Raw genomic sequence first — 14,369 nt, 5'->3', positions numbered from 1 at the left:
TTTTTTTTGTGGAATACTAATATGCTATTAGGTATTCACTGATGAGATAAAAGAGCTGGGCATGCGGAGTCCAAGGGCTGAGAATTTGGGTAATTATTATTGGCAGACCAGAGAGGTGCACAGAAATGGACTCTGTGAATTGCAGTTTGGAGGGGTAAATATGTAGGTCATAGGTGCCGTTTTCTGTGAAGGAGCGAGAGAGAAGGGCGGGTTTCAGTAGTTAACCACAGGTAAAACATAATCTGTTTTATAAATAGAGCTCCCACTCTGAAATGCATGTTACATTTCATTATTTGTTAATATATGTGTGAAGATAACATTCCTCCAACAACAGAAAAGGTTCATGTTAAAACAGAATAGGTAAACTAAATGAATACTACTATTACTGAACAGATTGTGGAAACTTAAACAGATTGAATAAGATCAGGATTCATTCTTAGAGAAAGTGTTGGAATAAAAGAACTTCATGAGTTTGGGAGTTTGGTCTTCAGATTTTTGGATTTGAAGTTGCCTGTGTGTCCATCCACCACCTCCACACACTAACACTTAACATTAGGATCATTTTTATTACACCCACTGTGAGTGAGCAAGACCTGTTAACCTCACTTTCTTATTTGTTTTAGCAAACCTGTATGATTTTTCCACCCTTTCCTACATTGTTTAAAATCAAATTAATGTGGGGATTTTCTTCAAGAATTAATGGTTATATTTGCTGTAAGTGCTACAAGATGAATGCTCAAACTAAACTACTTTTTAAATGTAAATCTCCTGCCTGAGGTGGGGTACCAGCAACCCAAGGAGTCCCCGGTATCTTGTGATTTGTGTCGACTGATCCACCCGTCTAAACTACTGGGGGTGCCGTCTTTGGCCCCTGTTGCCTGAAGCTTTTATCCAACAGAGGGAAAGTAGCGTCTGTCTCTGATCACCCTCTCCGTGTGACGTGTGATTCCTTTTTGAAATAAATTCGTCTTTGACTTACTTTCACTTCACGAATATATAATATCAATGAAATTATACACCTACACATGCACGATTGTGTACATGTATGAAACTTCAAAGGTGCAGGAAGTGGTGTGTGGTTGATTAGCAGGAAAAGTGGCCTTGGTGACTCCCGGGTCTTAGCTGATGACTCATGGTTCACTGCAGAGCTCTCACCATGACCCCAGTTAAGGCAGTCATGGCCTCACTGGCTACGCTCCTCTGGGACACATAAAGCACAATTTGTTGCCTCTCTGCTTCCATTGTGTGTCAGCACAGTTATAGCCTATCTGTAGCATTGATAGCTGGTCATAAATGCCTCATGTGTCAATATCACATAGGCCAGTACACGCTGCCTGCGGGGGGGCAGTAAAGCTTTTTTGCAGTGCATTTGAAATGTAACTAAAATGATTTATCATTGCTAGTCAGTGACTTGAGTTGCCACACCCACATGTGGCAGCGCCAAGTAAGGGAAGATACTGTTCCTGGGTCTAGGTGATTTTTCCTGTGTTTCCGTGCTCTGGTCTTCTGTATTGTGGTACGGCAGTGCGACTAGCCAATAACAGCCTAATAACAAAATAGCTTTTGATGAAAGCTTTGCCGTGTGCTTCACCTGTAAATGTTTGCACACATGGCTATCACTGATTCCAAATGTCAGTTTTAACTTCCTCACACGTTCAGAAACTGAGAGATACATCCTGCTCAGGACTACATGGATATTGAAATCACAAACCAAACACATTGTACTTGTTGCTGCTATTTCACAGTGTTAGTCTGAGGAGGATGTAGACAGCCACCAGCTGGGAGCTTCACGTGGAGGGTGCAATGTCACGGAGGCTTGGGACTGAATCTTGAGTTGTGTAATTGGATGATTGCTTTTTCTTTTACTCCCTCCAGGCCCCCAGTAAAATGCATGTTTTTACCTGTGTTCTAGTGCCATGACTTTCCATGGCGCGCTACAGTTAACTGACCCCAGTGACTGTTTGTTGGGCTTCTTCCACAGTGGTTACTACCACCCTGTGTCACCCTGTGCTTCTGGTCCAGCCAGACACTGAAATAATCAGTGGTGATTTAGGCTGTGGCTACAAATCCAGCTGTACAGACCAACACAGTTTAAGAGAGTTCAGTTAATCTAGAAATAACATATCAGTCAATTTTTATTTGATTCAATGCTTACTAAAAAAAAAAAACAAAAAACCAAGCAAGCCACAGACCAACTGGTGGTGGGTGAGGCAGCATTTAGAGCCTGCTCACACTAATAACAGTAATGCACTGACTCAGCACTGGGACTGTAAAGGCGGAGAATGTCTTGGCGGGTGGGGGGCTGCAGTAGCTCTTGGCTGTCCTACTGCCCGTCTGGCCTGTCAATCATTTGGCAAGCTCCCAGTCTTCTCAGGCACACTTAGATATCACTCTAAGGTGCTCAGTGTTAACGAGAGAGGTGTGGTCACCTGGAGCAGACTCCCGTTTCACTGTAACAGCTGATGCAGTTGGTAGAAATAAAACCACGAGTTGTTTCCAAGATGGCTCGAGACAGAATACTATGTAGTGTGTTTGTCTGTGAACATGTGTGCATATTTAGTGATCAGGGCTCCTGCCTGCTTCTGGATTTATGAGGCTAATGATGAGCTGGCTGCTTGGGCTGCAGTATACGGCAGATAAAGGCACGACATCAGAGAGCATCCATCTCTCTGGTCCTTATAGCGCATAACAGAAGGAAAATGTTGCTATTCTTTTCCATTTATCTTACCAAAGTGCAGTGCCTGCAATTGCAGTATCTCTCCTTACTGTACCTTCATTAAGATGTGGTTAATCTCTGCAATCATTAGTCATGTAAGCTCTGCACTGTTGCAGTTTGCTAACCAGAGACAAGAATTTAATAGTAACGTACCGCCTTATAACTAATACGAAGAATTAGTTTATCTGGAGTTTGGAAATCTTAGCACATCTGATCTGTACTAAGATACCTACAGGGACTGAACTCACAGACTCAATGCATAATAATAATAATAATAATAATAATAATAATAATAATAATAATAATAATAATAATAATAATAATAATAAAATGACGTGAACTCATATGATTCTACCTTTCAATGATACCAAAGGCTGCTGCATGTGTAAAATATTTCATCTTTCACCTCATCAACATGAATTGTCAATGCTGTATATGAATATTGTTGCTGTGGGGTGAAAACTCAAAACTAGGACTTTGTTGATTTTTTTTTTTGAGAGTTTAAACTCCTTTTCAAGTCTAATAAGTTTTATCCAATTCCTCAAAAGGTGACATTTTGGATGTAAAAAGATTTTCACCCAGCAACAGCGATATGCCCTAAAGTTATGGTACCGCCTTATGCCTCAAAGTTATGTTAAAGCTTTACAAACACCCAATCACTCCATCACAGCTCATCATAGGTTATATAAGACTGTAAATCCTGTAAATCACCGTTCCAGACTATTAACACCTGTTCTTTTCTTCCCTGCAGGTTATGTGGGTATGCAACTTGTGCCGAAAACAACAAGAAATCCTCACCAAATCGGGGGCGTGGTTCTACGGCTCGGGGCCTGATCAGGTGCGGGGCGTGTTTGAGGGCGGGCCGCAGGGCAAGAAGGCCAAACTGCAGGACCCGTCCCTGTACCCCTACCAGGGAGCCTCAGGGGACTTGACACCAGCGTCAGACAGAAGCAGACCTCACGGCGGGCTCCTGCCAAGACAGGCGTCCCTTGACAACGGCTCGGGGCTGAGGTACTCGGGACCCGGCGACGCACCCATAGACAGGTCAGTTCTGTGAGTGAAATTAGCATGCACCTACTAAACTCTCCATCAGTTACGCTGGGTTGTTTTTATTAAGTCAAATAGCTTCTTTGATTGAGGAAAAACACACCACAGAAGTGAGGAGCCTGCATATGATGCCACCTCATTAAGGTGCATGGACTCAACAGCATAAGAGCCTTTTAGCATTAGTGTCGAGATATGTGGCCATTGTATAAGTAATGCAGAACAGCGATTCAGGCCAAGCATAAGAGCAATGTCTTCTAGCAAGCCTGTCAAGGCCCCATATAAAGCGACTTGTACATGGAGCCCATGAGGCCTATAAAGGAGACAGAGACACAGATACTGTATCTGGCACTAACTCAGCAATTCTACAACAGTCATCCACCCACTACCTCTCTTCTCCTCACACATACACACCGTCTCTACCTTTGAAACTGCATTTTTTTTGTTTTGTAGGCCTGGTCAGGCATTACAAGAGTTGAAAATTAAGCATTATCAAGATGCTTTTGGAGTAAAAAAGCAAGAACAGGCCTAATTGCGATGCAGAAGGTTGTGTTCCATCTGTCATGTGGACTAAATGCCCCCTCTGAGTAGCACGCTTTCAGATGCTGACAACACAGACATGCTGTGCTTGTGAATCTTGTATCTGGTTGCCTGTTTCTTGATACTGGTGTCAAAGAAGGTAGTTACTTTGATGTCCACACGGGGGCTCCTTCCTCTTTCTTCTGCAAAAAGGAGGAAGAGCAGCTCACAGTCAGTATCTACAAGCTCTCCAGAGATGTATTTCCACAGCAGAACCACAGAGAGCCGTTTCAGAAAACCTCTCTCATGGCCTTGTTTGCTCCTTCTCAGCTGTGCGGCAACTTGACCTTTGTTAAGCGCTACCTTAGACTATACTTAAACTAAACTAGACTTATATGGATGATACAACCTAAATGAAATTGAAATTGCCTTCAGTTTGGGACAACAGACTTGTGATCTGTAAAGTGAAATGACTAAGGTCTAACGGTGAAACTCTGGATGGGAACGCCCCCTAATTCTTGTGTTACAGTGAGACCGTGATATCAGGTTTTGTTTTTGATAACCCGCGGTCCGTCTCGGCAAGCAGAGCCCAAAGTCTCGCCGATGTCTTCGTCTCTCTGCTGGTCCCCTCTGCCTGTGAGATCAGACTTCCTGAAGGGAAGATATAGGTTGTCTGTTGTGCGATACAGTAAGAGTAAACCCAGCAGGTAGCCTGAATCCAAGGAGAGGGTGGCTCTGAGTTAGCCCTGAGTCATGCACTGTTCATACACTGCGTAGACGCACAAATGCATATACAGGAGAGGCAAAGTGAGAAAGAAGTGCTCTGTCCCAATCCAGCCCACGTCCCCGTTTCTATTCTCTGCTGACCTTGTCAATGTATACTTGGTAGGCAGCTTCACCCACTTGTCTAGAGCAGGGACAAACCAACACACACAGGCCTGTGCCCACTGTATGTTTGGAGACTCATTAGTTCTGTGTCCTCTCTCCGCCACTGCAACCTTGTATTTACTTCTAAATAATAGAGCCTGCAAAAATCTCCTGGGGGATAAAACTGTACGGTTTAATTCCCTGATATTTTGATGTCTTGATGGATATATCCAACATACCTGCCCATTAACCAGCAGTGAGTGTTCGAGATAAGTGTACATACTTTCAGTGCTTTCACCGTTTAATGAGGCTGCTACGCGACTGTGACACATACGAAGCATATTGTTCCAACTCCGAAACAGACACAATTTTCTCTCCTGTCTTGGTAAAATTGTTTTCCGGTGCTATCCTTTTTAAATCTCTCCTCCATTATGTTTAAACACACACTGCAGAGTAGCCCAATAAAGAGCAGAGCATCATCTGTAGTTGCAAATTGTAATCAACGCTACACAACTATAAACCTTTAGGGGTGATACAGGATAACAGTATTTTGTGTCTCAGTGCAACTGGAGTGCATTATCTGTCTTCTCGTCAAATGGCTGGCTGCTTTAAGGTGGTTTTAATGGATGATCAGACTGACTATAGATCAGACTATAGATCAGACTGCTCCAAGCATTCAGTCATCCAGTCACTCTCTGTTCCAGTCCAGGCCCTGCCACTGTATATTAATTGATTGCATGGCTAGAGAGGTGGAGATGGTACCAAGGAGCGATTCTTGCTTTGGCATTCCTTACATTCGCAGTGACACAACAGGAAGCTGGCTGCCTGAAAATTCAAGGGATAATGCTGATGATGGATAGCGGAGAGTCCATAAATAGAACTCCCACTGCATAAGCACCAAAACCCACTTTCATTAATCTTAAAGAATGTTTAAATTAACTCCTGGATCTGTTCTGCAGAAGAAAGGAGGGGAAAAAGCTGACAGTCTATTTATAAGGAGAAATAACTTGGGAAGGCTTCTAATTTATCTTGGTCTCGGAGGTGTCATTTGAATGAATACACAGATACGCTGGGACAGCTGCAGTGTTGGGTGAGGCTGATGAAACAACAATGATTACACTGGGATTGGAACATACTCACTGGTGGAATTTCTTCAGATTCTGCATTTTTTTAACACATTCAGCCAGGCAGCAGAGCCATTCAGTCTGCCAAAAATGTAGGAGAGGAGAACACACTCAGCCTGGGCTGTATACAGTATCCAGTATACAGTAGCTTTGCACACTTCACTTCATCATTGTGTAGTCTAACTTAGCCCGTGTGAGTTCAGCCTCATGTACCCAAACTTATATATCTATTCCTCTGAAAGTAATACAACACAGCCTTAATGTAGTAATTTGACCAAATCATTCACATTGACATGGATGGTTCATTTTTTTGTTTATAGTTTTGGTCACCATCATTTAATGTAACATTTACTGATGAATTTTTACCTGATGATGCTGCGACGAGCCATACTTTGTAATCTTCATTTGAACTCTAAAACCACTTACTTGGAGAGGAGACCTTAAGTGAAGATACCTAAAATGCCCATTATAATTGCAGAACTACATGTGTGTCCAGCTACAGTTAGCGCATGGGGCCATTGTTAAATTAGGAATTAAATCTTAAAGATCTAATGTATGCTTACAGCAGACAGCTGGGGTTATGACATTAACTATGACCTATGACCTTATTAGAAACTAAGTGCTTGTATAGCAGCCTTGTACACCCACCAGCGTCGTGGCATCCCGAGATCTCAGCAATGGTTGTTTTTCACACAAGACATTGTGACATGTCACAGTAGGAAAAGCTCAGGAGTAAATAATAAAAAGAATGACGTCTCACTTGTCACTCTGTCGTGGTTTGCTGGGACGATGCTCAAATTGAACAGAACCATTGTTAATGTTATTAGTAACACGTGTGCTTTTCCTATTCTGACAAGTGTGCTGTGAGAGGAACCTGCTCATTTGGAGAGCGAAATGTTTCTGAAACCGATATGATGGCAAAACGTACAAAAACAAGATCCAGGGGATAAAAAAAAAAAAATCTTGTGTTCATATTGATGCAGCGTTCCATGTAAAGGTTTTTAGTATGTTTACACAGCCAGGGACTCATTTTAAATTTTGGTAGGGATGCATTTAGCCTGGGAAGTAATACATGATTCCTGTATAAGAGGCTTGGTAGCAATTGATTATGTTACTGCAGGAATTTCATGGAATTATGCAGGGATGGAGATCTGTGACCGGTTATCATCTGATTACCAGTGATAACATTATCACAGTCCTATCATTGTTCTATTCAATACGTGCAGCTATTTTACGTCATCTTGATAAAAGGCTGTATTATTGTACTAACTAACTGCTGAATAGTTACTTATTTGTCACATTCTTACCTTTTATCTGTCAGGACTTTATAGAAAACCTTTTTGGTACCATAGAGACTTTTGATTGTCCTGTAAAAATATTTAGTCATCTCAAATCCTTTGCATTGGAACCTCTTAAACCTAACTGGATAATTTCCACCTAAGTTTGACTCTTCACAGTTAGATGCAGAACCAATGACTGAATTAAACCAAAAAAAAAAAAAACCAAGACAAAAAACACAAGCCACCCCCTGGGGAAAACCCCCCTTTTATGTGTGCCCTTTCCTCACAGGCAGACAGACACTCTCCCTTTCAGAGGCATTAGGGCTGTCCTCTGTTATTACTGATGAGGAGCTGATCCTCCAAAGACACATAAGAGATATGAGGAGAAAAAACCTGACGACAGCATCGTCTCCCTCCCCTGTATTGTATCGTGGTGTATGTGCTGCTATGCGCGTCCCAAAGAGTGCATAAGAGCGGATGGAGAGATATGGCACAGAGTGCGCACGATTGCATATCAGCCGCGTAGTGTGTATGTGTATATGTGCTGGGGTGTGTGTATATATGTGTGTGTGTGTGTGTCTGCTTTTTGTGCGCGTGTTAGCGCGAGTGTGTGCTCTTCATAGGCGACGGGAAATATGAGTTGAATATGAGGCAGCAGCTGATGCGCCGGTAAGGGCTGCTGCTGCTGCTGCTGCTGCTGGCTGCCGTGTAGGATGCTTCTCCGCTTCTTCTCTCCTCCGGGCGCTCCTTCGCCTCTTCCTGCACACCGAGAAGAGATTTTTGCTCCTGCGAGAAGAAGAAAAGGCTCGTTACCAGCGCCGGCACTACCTCATTTTTCTCGCTTCAGGTCCGAAGCATTATGACCAAAGGATCCCGCCCGGAATGCGTCTCATTTAAGGACACTTTTTTTTTTTTTACCAGGAGCGGCAGGAGAAACATGGAACTTGATCGGCGCCTTTTCTGCGTTTAATGCACTCCGGGAGATAATAATAACAAAATACTGAGGAGGTATATGTGTGGAGGGGGGCGTCCGGGGAGAGCGCAGGCTGTGGGATGTATTGTTGGTGAAAGGAAAAAGGGTGATCATTTACTGAGGATAAAAGAAAACGGAGGGGGAAAATGCAGTTTGAGACATTGCGTCAGTTCTGTAGCTCGGTTTTATCACATTTCAACGGGGCTTTCTCGGCGCCTCAGAACATCTTGCAGACGGAGCTGTTCGAGCAGGCGTTGAGCAACATCGGGTGAGTGATTCCTTTGTAAAGAAATGCCCTGATTTATGAGGAAGGGCTTCCCCGTTGGTATGTCAAACGAGTATTGTGGGGGTGGTGGTGGTGGTGGAGGGGTGTTGCGTTTATCGATCGGCAGCCAGCCTGCGTAATAACAACCTACTGTATAGTACTGTTGCTGCTGCAGATATTTCCTGGCCGGATGATGGGGCCGATCAGTGGTGCTGCCGCGGTTTGCTGTGCGCGCGTGCGTGCGTGCGCGCCCAAGTACTGCGTTTGTGGGGGGGGTGGGCGGGTGAACCGTTTAGGTAGACCGGGACCATGCCGAGGTGTGACTATGCTGTGCGCGTAGCCGTGTATGCATGTGTGCGCGTGCGCGTATGCCCCCAGCGCACCGCTGCTGCAGCATGTGTGCAACACTGCCTGTGCCTCTGTTGCCGCTGTGCCTGGGAGGAGAGCACGAGGGGGTGAGGAGGGGAAATGTATATATATATGTGTTTTTTTTTAAATATCCAGAGCTGGAAACCAGTGGACGCACCGCCTCCAAACACACCCACGCACACAATCACACACGCACACACCCACGCCGAGGTACACACTCAAACACAGGCCATTATGTGTTTGGAGCAAAGGGCAGTTTACATGACAGAGCAGCCATGAGTTCCTTCATAAAACAACTAAACTACAGAAAACCAGTAACAAGCATGCATAAATATGAATTAAGTGTTTTGTATCATGGCTTATGGGGCCATTACTTTAATTATCTAAAAGATTTGAGCACTTTCGTACTGAGTAGCTACAGTGTTACTACAACATACATTTACTTATGCATTACTTGTATTATTAGTACACAACATGTATTTTTACATTTGCTGGAAAACAAGTGCTTGTGTAATGTGTCCAGAGAGAGAGAGACACACATTGAGAGAGAAGTTGGATCTCACTTAGATGCATTGGAGCATATTATGATTAGTCTGCTAAATGCTCCGTTCCCCCATGGAGAGGCCCCTGTTCATCTGGCCAGGCATGGCTTTTAAACACATTATGCAGACTGCAGAAAGCCTTCAAACTTGCAAACAGACTCACGTTCCTGCAGCCGCAGGGCTAAGAGAACACGCAGGCCTCTTTTATTTCTTGCTATAGGCGCAGGCCCCGTATCTCCACACCATGCACTGTCTGTCTCTGGGGACTGCGAGTCTTTTCCTCTTGTCCCCCACCCTACCGTCAGAAATAATTTACAGCATTGCTGGGCTCTCTGCCACCTCACATTACATGGCCGGAACACTCAGCCACTGGAAGGGCTGAACAGGGGGCTCGGTGCCTGGAAACTGTGATCCAGCAATCATCACATCTGACTGATTAAACTGAATTTATTTTCCATCTCTATCTTTTTTTTTTTCTTCTTAGCAAATTCCCCATAGAAACAGTCTCAATAGGACTACGCCTATCACTTCTAAGCTACATTATCTTTTTGCATATATATAGTTGGCTAATTGTTAAAACAAGCTGGCGAAAAATGCATCTTCATTTTCATTATTGTTTCAGGACTTTGAGTCCAGTGGTTGTATGTCGAATCATTTCTGGGTCTGTAAGTTGTACCACTGGTACAGAAGAGCAACAACACAACTCTCTGAAAACCAGCAGTGTGTGCTGTTATCAGTGGCTAGCCAGCTTGGCCATCCATTCGATCAGGGCTGTTTGCGTATGAGTCTGTTTCTCTCTATCTCTCTGTTTCTTTTTTGCCTCGGCCAGGCCCGCTAATGGGCTGTATGCTTTTAGATCCAGCTCCCATGTATTATGCATGTGTGCGTCAGCAGAGATCCTAATGGGGTGTGGGGATCTGTTCTTAGAAGGCCTGAATGGTTTTGAATTGAGTGGTTACTACATTTAAACTGCAACCATACTCACCACCCCCCCCTTTAATGTATACACACACATGCACCCCCCCCCTCCAAGGTCTGTGCTTGCTTCCCTGAAATGCCTGAGAGTGTCCGTGTCTGTTGTGTATGAAGCGATAGAGGGGATGTTATTGAGTTTGTAGTGCACATCATAGTCTTTCTTCCAGATGAACCTTTTGCAAAGTGTGTAACAGTAGAAGTGGAATATGAATAGCTGCATTTGGTTTTCTGCAATGTATCGAAAGCAGCCCTGTGTTTCAAGTCCAGCATATTAAATAAAACACAGAAGGCTGTCGTTTAATGATTCCGAACGGGCCGCATAAACTTGGGTGTGATTTTAGTGAGTCATCCTCATACTCACAGCTGTTTACTTTATCCCACAGTCTCATATATTGTCCTCCTGTGAGCGACAGCGTCTCTCAGCTGTGCACTTCCGAGTTTTATAGCTTAAATGTGCAGTGCAACATGTACAGTCACAGATAGGAGGAAAACCAACTTGTTTCCACCACTGTCAGTTCTACGCTGAAGGTTCCTCTGAAGTGAACCCCCTCCCTCACCCATACCTATCTCCTCCCTTGTCCGTTCTAACAATGTAGTTGCCATAGTGATTTGGTGTAATGTTTGATCAATAGAAATGATGATGTATCCTCCCTGTCTGTTAATCCTGACGATAGCAGGGCCTGATTAAAAAGACAGAGGAATTGAAAAAGGGATATTATCTCTAAAGGAAGGTATAAGAAAAAGACAGGAGGGTCGAGCAAGTCACTTTTGATTTGCTATATTATAGATTTTCATCTCAAGTCCCACAAGCAGCAGTCTGCTGAGACTGTGTCTCTCTTGTGGAGACACAATCTTGCTTAAATTTCTTCTTTTTCTTTTCTTTTATGCAAACGTTGTCTGCCTTGACATGTAAAATTTCCAGACTCCTAATGTTTTTGGCGATTTTCAACATATATATCAAATATACTGAAATCGATTGATGCAGCTGAAACTGAACTTGAAGCTTGAATTTTGTGGTTTCTTGAGTATCTTGGTGGTTCAGTTGTCACAAAGATGACTACACTTCGTCCCATCCTCTGCAGAGAGAATATGAATACTGATAACAGTACAGAGAAGGGTACATGAAACGTGATGTTAAGCAAGAGCCAAATTTGAACTGCTTTTCAACATTGCATCGGTGGCAGCTAATCTGTTTGTACCAGCAATGTGTGTTTGTAAGTGCAGTAGGAACCCTTTCATTATTACAGCATCTGGGCATGTCTGGGCATTTGTTTCCACGGTCTTCTGTTTTGGTTCAAGTCTTTTTGGTGTGTAAATCCCAGTCCTGGACATTTTGTACCATATCCCGCTCTGGAGCAAATAGGACAAACAAATGGAGAGAATTATATAATGTTCACCAGTTTTACATATATAATGTTTAATTAGCCTAATTATTATCTTTAATCGTGTAATCTCATTGAGATCAAGTTCTCTTTTGCAGTGGGACCTGAGCAAAAAGGGGAAAATGAAACAAAGCCAGACAAAACAATAGGGCAAATGCATACTCAGACAAACTAAAGTGCAAAACATACAAAAAACATAGCCACGGCATCAGTGACAGTCAGACATCATTAAAAAGATTCAAACTTTTCACTTCAGTTTGACACACTGCCATGATTACTCTACATCTTGTAGCTCCATTAAACACACACCCAGTCTGCAATGCACGTCACATACAAGACACACAAGAACTCTGGTTTCTGATGCTGTATTGTATTGATAACTAGCATTGTGGATGTGAGGTGAGAGGAGCTCAGTGGAGAGGCAAAGCAAGGAAAGAAAACAGAGAGGAAGACAGAAAGAGGCAGGAACACCCAGGCATCAGTCACCATGGTGACAGAGCTGTAGACGAGGCAGACGTAGCAGGCTGCAGCTTGTGGGACTCTGAACCCCTGGAGCCCCAGATTCATGTTGATGTGACAGAACTGGGGGAAAGGAAAGGAGAAAAATAAGAGAGGAGGGGAAAGGGGAAGAAGGGAGGGGAGGAGGAGACAGACTGCAAACCTAGAAACAACAAGAGACAAGGACATGGATCTACAGCAGCCCCTCCTTTGCCTCTTCACAGTCCTGGACATTTGATTTGGGGGTGTATCCACCTTGATATATCATCGGCCACATGGTAGTATATACACGTTAACCTATCCCCTGTTTTTACCCTTCCATATCTTGTATTATATATAATGCCCTGCTTCACATTCCACAGTTACACATTAACGCCTCGCAGATGCAAAAACAAGCTGACGGAGCTCCTGCATTGGAGCAACTGGGAGTTAAATGCCGTGCTGAAGGCAAGGCCTACCCACATTTTCCCAGCCAGCCTCTAGGCTTCCCTCACCTCTTTTTATTTTATCTCTGTGAGTACTATAAAGCAGCGTCTTGAGGGTTTAGGTGTGGGAGTCAGACTGAGACTCAACTGTATCCTCAGCAGTTCTTATGCAACCTCTACCTCCCCCCCTAACATCCCGGCACACCCTCAGCCCACCCTCAGCCCACCCTCAGCCCCATGGTGTTGTACCCGGGTGTTGGCGGCACTCAGCAGCTGTAATTAAGCCAGCCCTTTATTGGTTTTGTCTGCGCCAAGGGAGATGTGCGCAGGAAGAAGGGAGGCCCTGGTTTATTGCCTGGGCGTCTAAGAGAGAGGTTATTATGATTGCATGCAGGAGAGAGAAAGAGAGAGAGAGAGAGAGATAAAGTGGACAGAGTCAGAATGATAGCAGTGCAGAGGAAAAGGGGATGAATAGTGCGAGAGAGACAGCGGTAGAGGCTGAATCGATATGCTCGACTCCTCTCTGCTCTCACCAAATCATATCTCAGCATCAGACAGAAAGCGAGAGAGGAAGGCAGGGACAGAGAGAAGAGGAGAGAGAGAGAGAGAGAGCTGGTAGCTAGCGGTGGGCTGTGTAGCCAGATAAGCATCAGGCTAATGTTCCCAGCCCCAGGCCCACTGCTAATGCTGCTGCCCAGAGAGGGAGGTGAAATAGCCTTTGCCAAAGTTTCGTTACAGATTGCCACGGAGTGGCCCCGTGGTCAGAGGTACACATGATGTCACCCAGTAAGATGTACATTATGTGTAGGTTCATCTGGCCAGTCCGTTCTCAGCAGTGAAACGGGACTAGGAAGGTACAGAAAGGGTCACAGAGCAACAGAGGAAAGATGGAGTGCTTTTCAACAGAGACACCGGCCTGTGCAGAGCGCTGACATCTGGGCTCTTTTCATGCTCATGGAGCGAGACTGATTCCCTCAAAGGCTGAATAGGCACACGTGCACATGCATTTGTGTGTGTGTGTGAGACCCTCGACCTTAACAAGTCATTAATGGTTGAGTTACAGTAGGCATAGTGTGCTCCCAGTAAAACTACATTTCAGTTCGGCATTAGAGGCCACTTCCAACTCTGCCCTAGGTCCTTAACTTCCTCCTCTCTCTCTACTCCCTGATGGACCTAAGGGGAGGCTGCTGAGAGACGTAAATGCGAGACTCTGCTTTCTGTGTTTGTGTGTGTCCTTGTGTTTCTTTGTGAGAATGCATGCGGCGGCACTCGTATGTTCATGTGTTCGAAGGCCAGTCCCTAGGAGGTCTTTTTTCTCTTAAAAAGCCTCTTTTTGTCTGCTCCCGAACAGATGTCTGATGTCATCTTGTTTTTAAATAGTCAAGTGAGG

General features: G+C 44.2%; 1 protein-coding gene across 1 annotated transcript in view; it reads left to right on the top strand.

Moving 5' to 3' along the window:
* The window catches only part of rims2a (regulating synaptic membrane exocytosis 2a), a 133,329-nt gene that overhangs the window by 32,612 nt on the left and 86,348 nt on the right, over positions 1-14,369 (top strand). The window contains exon 6 of the mRNA XM_070834694.1: positions 3,468-3,760. Within this exon, the coding sequence (XP_070690795.1) occupies positions 3,468-3,760 (293 nt within the window). The remainder of the gene's footprint in view (positions 1-3,467; positions 3,761-14,369) is intronic.

This window comes from Pempheris klunzingeri, chromosome 8 (genome assembly GCF_042242105.1).
Source record: "Pempheris klunzingeri isolate RE-2024b chromosome 8, fPemKlu1.hap1, whole genome shotgun sequence".
Classification (NCBI taxonomy): Eukaryota; Metazoa; Chordata; class Actinopteri; order Acropomatiformes; family Pempheridae; genus Pempheris; species Pempheris klunzingeri.
Note: the sequence above shows the minus strand (reverse complement) of the source record. Positions and strands in the feature narration are given on the sequence as shown.